This window comes from Mus caroli, unplaced genomic scaffold, assembly GCF_978045245.1.
Source record: "Mus caroli unplaced genomic scaffold, Mus_caroli_1 scaffold_18, whole genome shotgun sequence".
NCBI classification, from domain to species: domain Eukaryota; kingdom Metazoa; phylum Chordata; class Mammalia; order Rodentia; family Muridae; genus Mus; species Mus caroli.
Window position 1 is genome coordinate 14,496,565 of NW_028227273.1, and position 15,198 is coordinate 14,511,762.

Here is a 15,198-nt window from a genome sequence, read left to right on the forward strand (position 1 = left end):
GCCAAAATCGCCCTGTCTAGTTTCCACAAACTCAGCTCAGACTTTTTTTTAACTGCTCTTCTTACAAAATGTATCTTTCCTTTGTTTCCAGTACAAATGTCTACATTTCTGAATATTAATTACTAAGTAATTAGTGGCTAGCTGTTTTCAAAATACAGAATTCTACTGTAGCAATGGTTCCAAGCTCATTTTCACCTTTTTAAAGACAATTTTAGCTGACTTTTATAATCCTCAACACACTATAGGTATACCTGACTCTTCCAAAGGTGTAAATAAGTAGGGAAAAAAAAACCCCTGCAGAATCTAGGAGAAAGAGACAGTGTGTTTTCTTTTTATTTCCTTTCTTTGTAAAACACACAAATGGCTTTTGAACACCCTACATCATTTTGGCAGGCTGCAGGAACCATCTAAGCAGATACTACAGGGCAGACTAGAACTCTCTGGGAAGGGTATAATGGCTGCCAATATATTCTGATACACAGTTACCCAATCATTTGACAGAAATGGAAATGAACAAAAACAGAATGGACTTGTCACTTGTTACTAACCTTCCTTCAAATGACAGCAAAAAAGAAAACTGCAAGCTGGGTAGGTAGGTCAGTAAGTACAATTTTGCAACCGATAACCCTGAAAACACTGGCGTGGGAAAGGGAGGTCTAATTAAGTGCCCAGAATCTCCAACTAAGAAAGACCTGGTTCTCAGATATCAAAAACTCCCTTCCTTGAAGGAGGTAGGGCACTGAGATGAAAAGGATCAGAGAAGGTGGAGAAGTGTCTGTCCTATGGTGAAAAAATGTCAGCCAACCACAGTGTTCCCAGCTGATGAGTCAGCACCCTGTTGATCCGTGCTGTGGACTGTAACTTGCAGCTATGCTACCCTTTCATTAAACGATGAGCTCCAAATAGGCAGGAACTAGTTCTTCTACTTGTTTGTGCTGGGCAGAAGCTAGAACACTAAGACACTTAGATAGCAATCCGAGTTGGTGGTACTCTAAATCTCTCATCCTCTTACAGCAGCCCCTCTTGGATTGGAAAACTAAATGAGATGTGACAGAACTACAAAGTAGTAGAAGGAAGAGTGGGCTTGGGGTGGGTGTTAGGAGGTAGAGGAAATTAATATAAAAAAACCAACTGGTTTTTAGAATTCTGCTTTCTGTTCCACAGGGAGGCATATACAAAAACTGTGAGAAGACACCAAACAAAAAAGGGCTCACTGACAATGGCTCAGAAGTACTCCTGCCCATGTGTGAATGAAATAGACTTGATGCCTGGTGGAAGGAGTATGACAGCTGGACTAGAAATAATCATATAAAGTGCAAAGCACTAAAAAGGAAGAGAAAGGGTGAAAAAATATAATCAGCATTCAGAGGCCGTACTCTTTATCTTCTACTGCCCGCAAAATCAGTGCTGAAAACTGGAGGCTCCATCTCCGCCCCTTGCTCACCTGTTTGACAAGGTCTCTTCCCACCATCCTGCACAGCTCAGAGTACTCACTCACCCAATAATGAGTGTTAGACACAAAGATGCAAAAGCATTTGCCTCCGCTTTGATGCCAGTCTGGATTTAAGACTTTGACAGTGTCCATATATACACTCTTCTAGGGGAATAATTTATCTTTCACCTTTCTCTAAGGGAGGAGGAGTGAGGATTCAGACAAGCAAGGGTCTTTACTATCAGGTCTGTCCCTAGCATCTAAGAGTCACATGTAAAATGTGTAAAGTCATTTAACATTCTCAGATTGTAAGTTAGGAGACTTCACTCTGACCAGCGCTTTCCTGGTATCTACCCAGGGCAAATGTGCCTGAGATAGAAACAATAAAAGGGTTACCCTTTTCCTGAAATATCGTGGGCACTTTTTCAGAATATATTTTATGATGTCAACTCGACTCTGCCTTTTGAATCCTTGTGGGCATGAGCATTCGGCCCTCCCCGCTCACAGGGAAGAGAACCCTTTCTCGGGTTTCCTGCTGCATCTGGTTCCATGCCTAGCTTCATCCCGAAGCAGCACTCTGGGTGTGTGGGGCCACCAGCCAAACAAGCCCCTATGGAACAAAAAGCGTGTCAGTGTAGAGAGGACCACACCTCGGAGGACTACGGGGGAGGGAAGCAGCAAGCCCCAAGCATCACACGGGTGGCTTTCCTGGGAGGCCAGGCTCCGGAGTGATTCCAGTACCCAGGGTTAGCTACTTAAGGTCACCGGCTTGCTGCCAACTGACTTCCTGACACAAAATGGTTTGACATTTTTCTACCTGTACTTCATCTTTTACAATAATCTAGATTTAAGTCTTTAATAGTCTCCATACAGATTCCTCTAGAAGGGATAGTTTATCTTTCCTCCTATGCATTCCTGGGTTCAGAGTGCAAGTCTCTGTGCAATGGCCAGGACTATGTCATTCTCGATCCTATATGCATGTCTGGAATTGTGCACACATACAAGAATGGTGTATTCACATCTGAGTTAGGAGCACAGGCCCTTCTCTCTGTAAAGCCATACATGAGTGTGGTCCTTAATAGACTTTCCATTGCCTTCAGATGAAAGTGCAGGAAGAGGCTATTTAACTTGCTTCTTTAGCCCTTGCCACTCCCCAAAGACTCCCTAAGCACAAAGCTGTACTGAGACCACCTGCATGGTGCTGACTGTTCTAGACCAGATCTTGGAAGCCAGGAAAACCTGTCTCAGTGGCTCCTCCTTCACCTCCACTCAGGAAATACTTCCCACTCCAAATACAAAGGACAGTGCCATTACTGTTGATAGTGAGGTGACTAATGCAGGCTGAGCTAAAAAAGAACGACGAGAATCCAGTGACCTCTTCCCTAAGAAACGTGTCCAACATTGCCAGAGGACTGAAAGGCAACTAAGCAGCATGAGCCTGGAGAGCATGAGCCTGGCTACAGCAAGCCATCCACACTATACCAAGGTCTGTGGGGGCAGGGGGCTAGAGAAAGATTAAAACCTGGCCTTCTACAACATTTCAAATTACAGGTTCAACAGCACATTTGTGTCTTGTTTTGGGCAATATAACTAAGTGACTGTTCAGACTGAGCTACAAAAAAGTCAAAGTATAAATAAAGCAAATCTACATACTATGAAAGACTTTCATTTCTTGGACCATCCCCCACCCAGTGTGGGGGTGCTTCTCCAAGAGCCCCACTAGGATCATCTAGCTCCTATTGCAGACAACCCACTCACTCTCCCCTGAGTCCCCCAGTTCCAGGCAGGTGCATTTTTAGGGTATCCCTCCTCTTCCTCCTCACTTTGGCTAATGCTGCCCCTGGGTATAAAGGGGCAAATCTCTTCCCTGTGCCTTCTATGGCTGATGGGGCTTTCTTTTTTTAAACATCTCTTTGATAATCAGGAATTTGTAAAGGAATCAATGGTAGATCTGTTGCCGATTATTTCCCAACAGCTAGTAATCAGTCATTATAAATGGTAGTAGGTGACAAACAATTGTTTCTTTGGGGACTCTTATGACTTAAAAATTATCCAACAGACTCAAGCAGTATGCGTCCTTAGGGGTTTGGAGTTCTTCAAAGGATTCAGAACCTACATCCCAAGTTCAGACTGGCAAGTTGTCTACTTCTTCCTGGTCATGTCATAAGCAGTTATAGACCAGGGAAAAAACTATATCCATAACCCTGAGAGGAATAAAACAGTTCTTAAGCCTCGACCCCTACATAACGTGGCTTGAGGGTCCAGCAACAGTCATGTATGCATTAGGCTGCCTAGCCAAACTGGAAGGAGACTGTAGGGCTGTGGTTAACTGCATGGAAGGAGACTGTAGGGCTGTGGTTAACTGTAGAAACGATGCTCTTCTTTCCTCTTCCTCCTCCTTCTAGTAACAACAGGCAAGGACCAACAATCAGATACCCACTAATCTCAACATCACAACATCACCCTCCCAATGCAGGAGAACTAGACAGATCATTAAAAAGAAGAAGAAGAAGAAGAAGAAGAAGAAAGAAAGAAAGCCAGCTGTAGGCTTTCCCCCACTTCCTCTATCAAGACCAGTATCTAAATCAACCAGTAACTCTACCTTCAAGGAGAAAGTGATTTCCCAGTAAGTTTCCAAAGGCAACAATAATACCTTCATTTAGTTTTTGTAATATTTAAAAAATAAACTTGAGGTTTAAAACTACTTAAAATGATGTCTAATAAGAGGAAGTAAATAGCGAGCAGATCTCCCTGAGGGAGAGGAAGGAAGGCTGGAGGACCAGTGATAGTGGAGACAGCAGCCACCTAGGCAGGCAAAGGTTGGACTGCTGCATCACTTGGAGGTCACATCTCCCTTACTGGGCCTGGCCCTATCTCCCAATCTGCAACATGGCACTAGCCCAAAATGCCTGCAGTAATAATGCTTCATGCAACAATAAGAATTAGAAAGAATAAGGAAGGAGCGTCTTTTGTTTCCTATCTAATATGGACACTCTGAAAGTCTTCAATAGGACCTGAGCAAAACCCATTCATTCTGGGAAAGCCTTACAGAGTTATCAACACCCATTTCTAAGAACATGGATAATGAGGCCTATGAGGGCAGAAGTGCCTCAGTGTCTGCAGAACACTCGCCACAGGTGGAAGATGCCCCACCCAGGGAGGATCATGCCCCTCTCAACCCATCTGCCAGGATAGCCCCTCTGTTCACTCCTCTCAAAGCATCATTAAAAATGAGGAGGAAGGATTTTAAGAAGTGGCAGGGGAGCTGAGTTTGTTTCTGTTCAGAAATTGAATACAAACACTAAATTTAAAACAGTTGTGTATGACGGGCTACTTAGTAATCACTACTGTTAAAACCTCAGGTTTCTGTCAGAGGGAAATGAGTTACAACAGTGTTTTCTCTAAGGGCTACTCACTTCTTTTTAAAGAGCTTGCGGAATGAGCTGCGGAAGCCCCCTTTCTGGTCTTGCCTAGGATTTTGGTCGCTGAAAGAGGTCTGTTCACTCTCTCTCTCTTCCTTTGGACAGAATCGAGTGGCGTCCTCTAGGTGCATCTCCTGAAAACACAAAAAAAGGAGTGTTTTTTTCCTCTTTTCTATAAAAATCTGCCCTGGCTGTGGGCTGGTCCTTCAGCTTTGCCACCTGCCTCCCCTACTCCCAAGACCACCTGTGGCAGGAGAGAGCTGGCCCCACAAGCTGCCCTCTGTCCTCCTTTGCTTTCTATTGCTGTGATAAATAAAGGATGTGGCCCTAAAGCCACTTGGGAAAGATTCCAGGTCACAGTCAAGCACTGAGGGAAGGCAGGGCTGGAACTCAGGGCAGAACCATGGAGAAATGCTACTCACTGGCCTGCTCTTCTAGGTTTGCCCAGATTGACTTAGATCACCTGCTGGGACAGCACCCCTCTGCTCCCACACACACACACACACACACACCCTGGGTCCTGGGACTGGGTCCTCCTCTATCCATTAGTAATCAGGAAAATGCCCCTCCAGGCCTGGCTACAGCCACCAAATGGAGGCATGTTCTCAGTTTAAGTTTTTCTTCCCAGATAACTCTAGTTCCTATTAAGCTGATAAAGGATTAACCAGTACATTTTCTGACCTCAACATGCTTGCCATGGCACACAGAATAACAATGAATGTCCTTTTCCTTTTCCTTTTCCTTTTCCTTTTCCTTTCCTTTCCTTTTCTTCCTTCCTCTTTAAATGCGTATGGGTATTTCACCTGTTTCTATGTCTATGTACCACTGGATCTCCCAGAAATGGAGTGAGCCACCAGGTACATACTAAGAATTGATCCTGGGTCCTTTGGAAGAGCAGCTAGTGCTCTTAACCACTGAGCCACCTCTATAGCTCCCATAAATATAGAAAATGAACTTTGCTCTGATATCAACTGTGTCTTGCTGAATAAGCCAACCCTTGACCCCTGGCATTGGTGGATATGTTCCTCTTCCTACAAAATAAGAAAACTTAATATGAAGGGGTTTTGTTACTGTTGTTGTTTCACTTTTGAGGGAAACAGAGATCAATTAGGATGTGCAACAATGTAACCATAATTTTAAAGTTGTATTCATAATTCTGTATTTTATGGGGTTAGAGGTCAGAATTGTTGAGAAATACCAACTCGTGTATCTAAATTATGAATTTGCTTTCAAGCTACTTATATAGTTCAATCCCTATTTAAAGTACAATTAAAAATAAAGATAACTTTTTGTACACTTGTTTATTTTCAAATGTGAGATGTATTATCATGTGCACATATACAAATGTGTTAGGTATGTACAAAAATTTATATCCTACATGAACAGAATATTTATGTTGAGGTGACTGTGATTCAAAACAATCTAAAAACCGCTGCTTAATTTTGAGTAGCCCAATATTATAATTTGTATATGCTCAGCCTAGGGAGTGGCACTGTTAGAAGGTGTGGACCTGTTGGAGTAGGTGTGTCACTGTGGGTGTGGGCTTTAAGATCCTCATCCTAGCTGCCTGGAAGCCAGTATTCTGCTAGCAGCCTTCAGATGAAGAGGTAGAACTCTCAGCTCCTCCTGCACCATGCCTGCCTGGATGTTGCCATACTCCCACCTTAATGACAATGGACTGATACTCTGAACCTGTAAGTCAGCTCTAATTAAATGTTGTCCTTATAAGAGTTGCCTTGGTCATGGTGTCTGTTCACAGCAGTAAAACCCTAACTAAGACAGAAGTTGGTACCAGGAATGGGGTATTGCTATGATAGGTCTGACCATGCTTTTGTTTGGAAGAATGTGAATTTGGGGATTTGGGATTCGGAAAGCACTGGAATGCTTTAAATGGGGCTTAATGAGCCATCCTGGTAGGAATATGGAAGACTTTGTTGCTGGGAGTGTTTGAACTGTGCAGACCTGGCCCAAGAGGTTTCAGAGAAGAATTTCAGAACATGATGTACAGACTATTTTTGTGGTATACAGTTGAAGAATGTGGCTGCTTTTTGTCCTTATCTGAAGAATCTACCTGACGCTAAGGTAAAGAGATTTATATTAATTACACTGACAAAGAAAATCTCAAAAAAGCCCAGCAGAGACTTTGTCATGAAGAGCATTTTGAACAAGCATAGCAAGCTTAGAAAATTATATAATATATAGCATTAAGGGGGCACCAAGAAGTGAAATGGAGCTGAATCCTGTCTGTGTTCAAGGATATTAAATTGAACTAAGGGAGTGCTGACCTGGGCAAGATCCCGCCCAGCTAAATTTAGGTCCGGGCATGGTAGTACACGCCTTTAATCCCAGAAGGAAAAGACAAGCAGATCTCTGAGTTTAAGGCCAGCCTAGAACAGAGAAAGTTCTAGGTGAAGAAAAAATTAAATCCAGGCTTGGTAGACCACACCTTTAATCCCAGTGTTTAGGAGACATGCACATAAATCTCTGAGTTCAGAGTCCGCTACAGAGCAAGTTCCAGGACAGCCAAACTTAGGCAGCGAAGGAGTTAGAAACAGAAAGCCTGGTGATGATGTAATACAACACAGGGCCATGTTCCAGCTCCAGCAAGCAGCAGAACTTGGCAGCTTTGGCCACGTGGCTCTGGCTTTAGAGTCCAAAATAGAAGCGACTACTGGGACAATTGATGCTGGTTAGCTGGAGCTAAGAAATTAGTGTTGATTAAGAAGAGACCAGCATCACTGAGGTGAAATCTTGTGGGAAGTGTTTTCTGAGAGCACAAAGAAGCTGTGTTCCAGAGATAGCCAAGTTTGTACCTTATGCTACAGCTGTACTTGGTAATATGTAAGAGTTACCCGGGTGGTACTGGTTTTGAAGGCATGAAGGGGTCATGAAGAGAAGTTGAGGCTTGGCGCCATAGAGGCCATGGACAACCATTGGTGAAGGTGCAGCCTTGGTTTTAGTTGATGGCCCAGGACTGAAGGGGTCATGCAAAGGAGTTGAGTCTTTTGGCACCATGAAGACAGCCTATGAGAGGCTATTGGTAAAGCCTAGTTGCAGCAGAAGACCCCAGTGTATTGGAGATGCCAGTACCATAGGATGATCACCAAGAACAGCAGTGGCAGTGGAGTGGATCAACCTGAGCTTAGAGTGCTCCAGAGGGCAGAGCTGGAGAAGTGATACCATCCCTTAGGAGGAGCCCAGAAGATCATGTGAAACAAACAGCTCTAACATTGAAGTTGCCTTGGAGGCCCTAAGATGTTCAAGATGCCAGAGCCTATCTGCTGGGGAAAGCTGCTAACGGGGAGTGGAACCAGCCCAGGAGAAAGAAGTGTGCTGTAGTTAACAAAGACGAAAATGGAGTTGGAGATCTGAGACTGCCTTGAAATCACACATGGAGATGCAGAATTTGAAGTTTGCCCATATGGTTTCCTGTCTTGCTTTGGGGATTACAGTTAAGTTATTGGATGAATGTCAGAAGAGACTTTGGATTTTTAACATTGTTGAGACTGCTATAGTCTATGGGGACTTTGGAAGTTGAACTAAATGTATTTTGCATTGTGCAAGTTTTAGGTATGGCCCCCATGGACTCATACATTTGAACAAGCCTATGGGGGCCAGGGAGTGGAATGTGATGGTTTGTATATGCTCAGCCCAGGGAGTGGCACTATTAGAAGGTGTGGACCTGTTGGAGTAGGTGTGTCACTGTGGGTGTGGTATAAGACCCTCGTCCTAGCTGCCTGGAAGCCAGTGTTCTGCTAGCAGCCTTCAGATGAAGATGTACTGCACCATGCCTGCCTGGATGCTGTCATGTTCCTGCCTTGATGGTAATGGACTGAACCTCTGAACCTGTAAGCCAGCCCCAATTAAATGTTGTCCTTATAAGAGTTGCCTTGGTCATGGTGTCTGTTCACAGCAGTAAAACCCTACTAAGACAGCCTAAGTCAAGACAGAAAACACATCACCAGTGCCCTGCCAGTCCAGCTGGGTGGCTGAGTGCTTGTGAGGAGCAAAGCATGGGTTTTCCTAGAAAGGTTTTCTAGGAAACATCTAGATCTGACTTTGAGACTTTTACCTGGGGTTGTAGCAGCCAACCTAAAAAGTCTCTGAGATGCCACTAAGATTCCTAACTAAACCATGGAGACCAGCGCCCTAGTGGTTTAGTGTAGTGTTTCTCCAAGCACACTCCTGGCACCCTAGGACCCTCTACACTTGCTTTTACCTATGGATTCTTAAGCCCCATTCTCGAGTCTCTAGAGCAGGCGTCTCTGGTGTATACATAATTGTTATGCATACTTAGATACGAAAGCCAGGAGCTTCAGACTGGCTTCTGCCCGATCCACTTCCTGTCTCTATCAAATGCCTATGGCTCCTAAACAGTCGTTTCTGATTCAGTGGTACAGATTCTGGGTTTATAAAATTATAAAATATTAGATTCATGCATCCACTACTGCCTCCAGGACCACATTATGGGAGGTCTCTAAAGGAAGGAAGGCAAAGCCATTCTGCTGGCCAGAACACCTGCTGGACACAGGACATCCCAGACTCAGAATTTGGGAGAGAGCTTCAGAGAATGCTTGGGCTTGATTTTGCCTCCTGTCAACTCTGGACCTCCATTAAAGTGATCTTTAACTCAACACCAAATCCTTCATTCAGGAAAACCATGAATGGTTTGAGGAAAATCTGTCTGTGAACTCTGGTCTTGGTATCGTTCATCAGAATAGCACTTCATACTTTACACACTATGCTCTCAGACTATCTTACTTGGCTGGATCTTCATAACCCTGTGAGGTAGATATGATCTACACTTTTTAAAAGTTATGATCACAAATTTATTATTTGGGATGAAGGGATGGGTTCACACATGCCAGGGCACATATAGAGATCAGAGGACAACTTGCAAGATTCAGTTCTCCTTCCACATGTACATTCTGGGTGGGGGTCAAATGGCATGTTCTCAAGCAGGGTGGCAAGTTACTTTATCTGTGAGCCATCACTAGCCCCAATGTTACTGGTTTTTGACCACATGTGTATGAGTTCAGGCTTTGAGGAAGTCAGAGACAATCTTTGAGGAGTTGGCTCTCTCCTGTCCTTTGTGGGATGTTTGGTACCACGCGCGTGTCTAATGCTGGGGGAGACCTAAAGACATGTCAGATCCCCTGCAACTGGAGTCATAGAAAGTTAGGAACTTCCACGTGGGTGCTAGGAATTGAACCTGGGTCCTCTGGAAGAGCAACGAGTGCTCTTCAACACTGAGCCATCTCCCTAGCCCCCTAAGTATCTTATCTGCCTAGATAAGAAAACTGCAAGCACAGAGATGCCACTCAAATTGTCTAAAAGCAGGAGCTGTTTGACAGCAGAGCCTGGGTAAGAAAGGAGAGTTCCTACTGCCCAATCAGATGTCCCCTTGCAGGAAAACATACTCTCTTCTCTCTTGACTCTCAATAAAGACACTAAAAACTGGCTTCATGAGGCTTTTCTGGCCACAGGTGGGGCGTGTAGAGTGGATTTGAAGGAGACGGATGGCTTTGCTCAGGATACAGCTTTACAGATTTATCGTCTGCAGCTGAAGCTCCAACCATATCCCCACCTTAAACACAGATGCACTCAAACATGCTTGTGTTACATACACATGCACAAACATGTATATCCACACTCAGGGCCTTCTCCCCTATACTCTGCATGATTCTTCCTTGGAGTCTCTTCTTGGTCTGACCTGTGTCTTCCCATGTTAGGGAGTGCTGGAATTTTGTTATTGATTAGAGGTATGTCCAGCAAATAGTCACAAATATATTTATTGTTTGCTTCTCAGATACAATATTTGTTATTTCTGTGTTTTTCTCCTGGCAATTTCAGGAGTTTCACAATTGTAAAAATTTCACATGAGCTAGGGCAAAAAAAAAAAAAAAAAAAAAAACTCACATATTTTATGAACATGTAAAATAAAAGCATTCTTTATAGCTGAGTACACTACTTGAAAGATTTTGGTGTATGCCTCTGCCTATCTCCGGTAAACAGGCATTTTTAATTCCCTTCTACTGCCCTCTTAATGAACTTTCAAGATTATCTAAGATGGATTTGTCTCAGAAATTTTGCCCGATAGAATTTTTACAGTTTGGAGATAAGAAACCAGAGTCCAAAAAAAAAAAACAAAAAACAAAAAACAAAAAAACCAAAAAACTCAATCCTGAACACTGTCAGCGGCTTCACTAGACCACAATACTGGGTGTTCGTTCCCTCTGCTGGTTTAACTCCTAGAATTCAGGTGGGCAGTAAACTCCAGGCTTGCCATGATCCACTGCACTCCCTTCTTTCCACCTTTCATTAGGCCAAAGAAAAAGCATTCCTAGTTGTTCTATGCCCAAGTGTCCTTTCTTTAAAGCTTTGCTACCTTGCTTTTCACCCTGCCCCCAATAGCTTCTACGCACTTTTTAAAATCTAATTCAGATATTCGGTGTACTTAGAGGGCATTCTGTAGCCTCATCAACCCAAAGGTACTGAGTTCAAATCCCAGCAACCACATGGTGGCTCACAACCACCCATAATGAGATCTGATACCCTCTTCTGGTGCGTTTGAAGACAGCTACAGTGAGCTATCCATCCTGCAAGCCCCCAGAACGTCGTAATTCTGTGTGCTAAGTCTTGTGGGACATTCTGCACTGTTGACTTCTGAAGCTCCGGCAATCAGCACAGAGGGCCTGGTACACAAACACTGTGTTCGCTGGAAATCAAATGGGTCTGTGACCGTCAATCTAACCCACTCTCTTGATGATGAGTGGCACGAAAGGGTGGTGGCATAGCTAAGTGCTATCTTGTCAATATGCTTAGTCACTTGTTTCTGTCACATTGAAAACTTGTGTGTCTGCCCATGAACCTGCCTCTTCGTGGTTAGCATTGGAACATACATTTAAATATCCCAAGGCTCGAAGACACCAAGGTCAGATATCAAAATGCTTCAACATTCGTTGAAGCTAAAGGCGTGTTTGAGTCAAGGCAGCCTTTTCTAAGAAAGCAAGGGAAAATGAATTCACTTTGCAACAAACTTCGAAGTCTATACTGGGACAGGGCAACCTGCGTCCTCCCTAGATACTGGGAGTGGCTGGCACACTGGTGCTCGCTCAGGTTTTGTACATTTAAGCCAGGAAGTGCACCGGGCAGGCCTGCAGCCCGTAGGAAGGAAAAATTCGTTCACTCCTTGATTCATACTCTTTGTGTGCGTCTGGGTCCCTGCTCGCCCTCTCTGCCTTCATGCTCTCGGCATGATAGCCACCCTGCCCACTCGCCTTCGAAGGCCACCAGGGCCACAGCCTGTAACCACGCGTGTGCTGGCTCCGCCTCTGCCCGCCCCCTCCCCGCCGAGGGAACCGGGGCTGGCCCTGAGATCTAGGCCCCGGGGCGCCGAGGCGGGCGTCGGCTGGGTTTTACTTTACCCTCCTTACTTCCAAATAGGTCTGTTTTTCGCTTTGGGACCTCTGTTGGGGGAAGAAGGTCCGCGGCGCCCCGCGGGAGGCGGCGGCGGCGGCGGCTGGGCCGTGCGGGGCGGGAGCGCGCTCGACCTTGAGCGGCGCGCGGCCGCCGCTGCTGCTGCGCGTGCTGTAGAGGCGCGGGGCCACGCCCTCGGCGGGCGGCGTGCGCGGGAACTCCTTGAGCGAGCGGCTCAGAGGCTTGGCCTTGCCGTGCGCCTGCGCCTGCGCCTGCGCGGCCTCCAGCTTGTAGGCGCCGCTGCTGCTCGCCGGCGACGTGGCGCTCTTGGGCAGCGGCTGCAGCGCGTGCTCCGGCCTCTCGGCCTCCATGGCGAAGCTGACGGGCCGCAGGAAGCAGATGTCCAGGCTGGACTCGGAGGAGGCAGGCGAGCAGTTGTCGAAGAGCGCCGGCGCCTGGAAGGGCTCCTCGTCGTAGGGCGCGGGCAGCGCGAAGATCTCGCCGCCGTACTCGAACTCCTCGTAGCCGGCGGGCACGAAGCCGCGCGCGTCGGGCAGGAGCTCGGGCGGACCGCGCAGCGAGCGCTCCACGTTGCCTAGCGGCTCGGCGGAGGACGGCTCGAAGTCCATCTCCGGGATGGCCTGCAGAGGCCCGGCGAGCGCCTTCACGTCCTGCTCGGCCGCGCAGAACTGAGCCGGCGCCAGCAGGCTCTCCGGCCGCTCGTGCTTTCTGCCCTCCAGCTCCCAGTCTCCAGGCTTCCCGGGCTGCATGCTCTCCATGAGGCTCTGCTGCTGCTGGCCTTTCTTTGCCGGGGCCATCAGATGTCTTTAAAGGGGAAAGGGCACAAGAGAGACTATCAAATAGTGCTGAGCTCTCGTCGAGCAGTCGGCCAAAGGCCGGCCGGCTTCTCTCTTCATCTCCCAGGCACCTTCGTGGGTCACCTAAAAAGCTCCACAAACTGACTAAGAGGGCTTTCTCAAGTGACTGGAGAGATGGCTCAGCGGTTAAGAGCACTGACTTGCTCTTCCAGAGGTCCTGAGTTCAAATCCCAGCAACCACATGGTGGCTCACAACCATCTGTAATGAGATCTGATGCCCTCTTTCCAGTGTACTTATAGATATCTAGATAGATAGATAGATAGATACATACATACATACATATTTAAAAAAAAAAAAAAAGCAGTGGCCTGGAAAGTCTCAGCTTCCAAGCTCAGTCACTGAGACATCACATGGCAGGCAGACAAAGGCTGTCACTATTGCTGGGGCCTGGTGGAAGCTCTGAACCTTCCTGCCACCAGGCACTGTCCCGAGGCATGTCTTTTCAATTTATCTCCCTGTCTTGCTGTGACAGAGTCATACAGAATACCAGAAAATGAACTTGCTACAACTCCTAGATCTTCACATGTAAACAATTGTGTTCCTGAATAAACTGTTGAACTCTGGATGATGATATAGTGGATAAACTCATGTGTAAAATTTATATTTCTATAATAAAGGTTTTTAAAGTTTGTGGCTGTAAAGCGTCTTGACCGTCATCTCAAACGACCCACAAAATAATGTGTTGCAAAACCTATCTGAATTTGCCCAGTTTTGTAGTTTTGTTGCCTGGGAGCACATAACAATTTTTACACAGTTTAAAAAGTGAAGGATACCCATCACTTAGGATTTTTGTTCTTGCTTCCCTACTAGATATCAATGAGCTACTGCACACTGACCAAAGTGGTTATTCTTATTTATATTTTAATTCCGCCAGAATTACATATGGATGCACATGTGAATACTAACAATATTTTAAGGCACTGTAAGACAGATCTTAGAATGGAACTTAGGACTTTAAGTTTACAGATGTGAAGAAAATAAAGTGACTTTACATCAGTACTCTTTATTCTGGAAGAGTGTAATAACAGCCAAAGTTTGGCCTGGGTATAATGTATATCTTTCCCCCACTATCTGTTGTACTTGAAGGAGAATAAACATTTCACACTAATTAAAGAGTTGAAGTAATACTCAAAGTGAATTTCTACTTTCCACCTCTTAGTACTTTTTTTAAAAAATTGAGACAAGGACTCTATTGTGTAGCTCTGGCTGCCTTGGGACTCACTCTGTAGTCCAGGCTGCCCTTGAACTCAGAGACCTGGCCTACCTCTGCCTCCCAAGTGTGGAGATTAAAGGGATGCGCCACTGCCCAGAAGCCACCTGTTAGCACTTTCTAAATCTGCCTCGTCTTTCTCTGGGATCCTCAAACGCCTTGATGATCAACTGCTTGGCTGTTAATATGGAAACAATGGGGTAAGGGAGAAGGTGGAGGTCTGCAGAGCACATTTCTAATCCAGGACCGCTTGCTCACCTATACAAATCAGCTACAAGGCCAATAATGTTAATGTTTCCATAGCAACAGATACTTACATGACAGCAGGGGCAGAACTGGAAGAGGAAGGATAGGGTTGGAGCATTTCTTCTGAGTGGACCCCACTGTCGTGGACAGCCTCCTGGCCTGCATTGGGGGAAGCATCTTGGCCAGCATTAGCACACTGGGAAGCCAGCCCTTTGTACAGCTTTGCCATAGATGACCTAAGAGAATCGAAATAGTCTCAGGTTGTACAGTGCAAGACTGGCTCTGTGAATACAGAGATTATGCAAGAAAAATAGATTTGTCTCTCAGATCAAGCTTTCTGTGAAAGGCTCGCTGTCCCCAGCCCTCTATAAGCCAGATTGCTTATATAATAGCTGGCAGTTGGCTGAAAAGAGATTAAGGATCCAGGGTGGGCCTGGGAGACACCGTCAGGAAAGCACTGGGTTAGGAGATAGCTGTCTTTCTAGTTGAAAACCTCTAGAGAAATGACAATAGTCTCCAGATAGGCTGGGATGTTTAAGGAAACCTAGGTCATTAGGAAGCTGTGCTGTAGATTGCTTCTATTCCCCAAG

General features: G+C 45.7%; 1 protein-coding gene across 11 annotated transcripts in view; it reads right to left on the reverse strand.

The window, feature by feature from the left end:
• Window positions 1–15,198, reverse strand: part of Arhgef33 (Rho guanine nucleotide exchange factor 33) — a 112,481-nt gene that overhangs the window by 38,239 nt on the left and 59,044 nt on the right. For 8 of the 11 annotated variants that reach the window (XM_085832721.1, XM_085832718.1, XM_021185994.3 and 5 more), the window contains 3 exons: window positions 14,680–14,844; window positions 12,282–13,098; window positions 4,849–4,988 (listed from right to left, as the gene is read on the reverse strand). In XM_085832721.1, the coding sequence (XP_085688847.1) occupies window positions 4,849–4,988; window positions 12,282–13,098; window positions 14,680–14,844 (1,122 nt within the window). Of the gene's footprint in view, window positions 1–16; window positions 2,043–4,848; window positions 4,989–12,281; window positions 13,099–14,679; window positions 14,845–15,198 lie in introns of those variants that run through there. The other 3 variants (XM_085832719.1, XM_029471638.2, XM_085832720.1) reach the window with 2 other exon arrangements.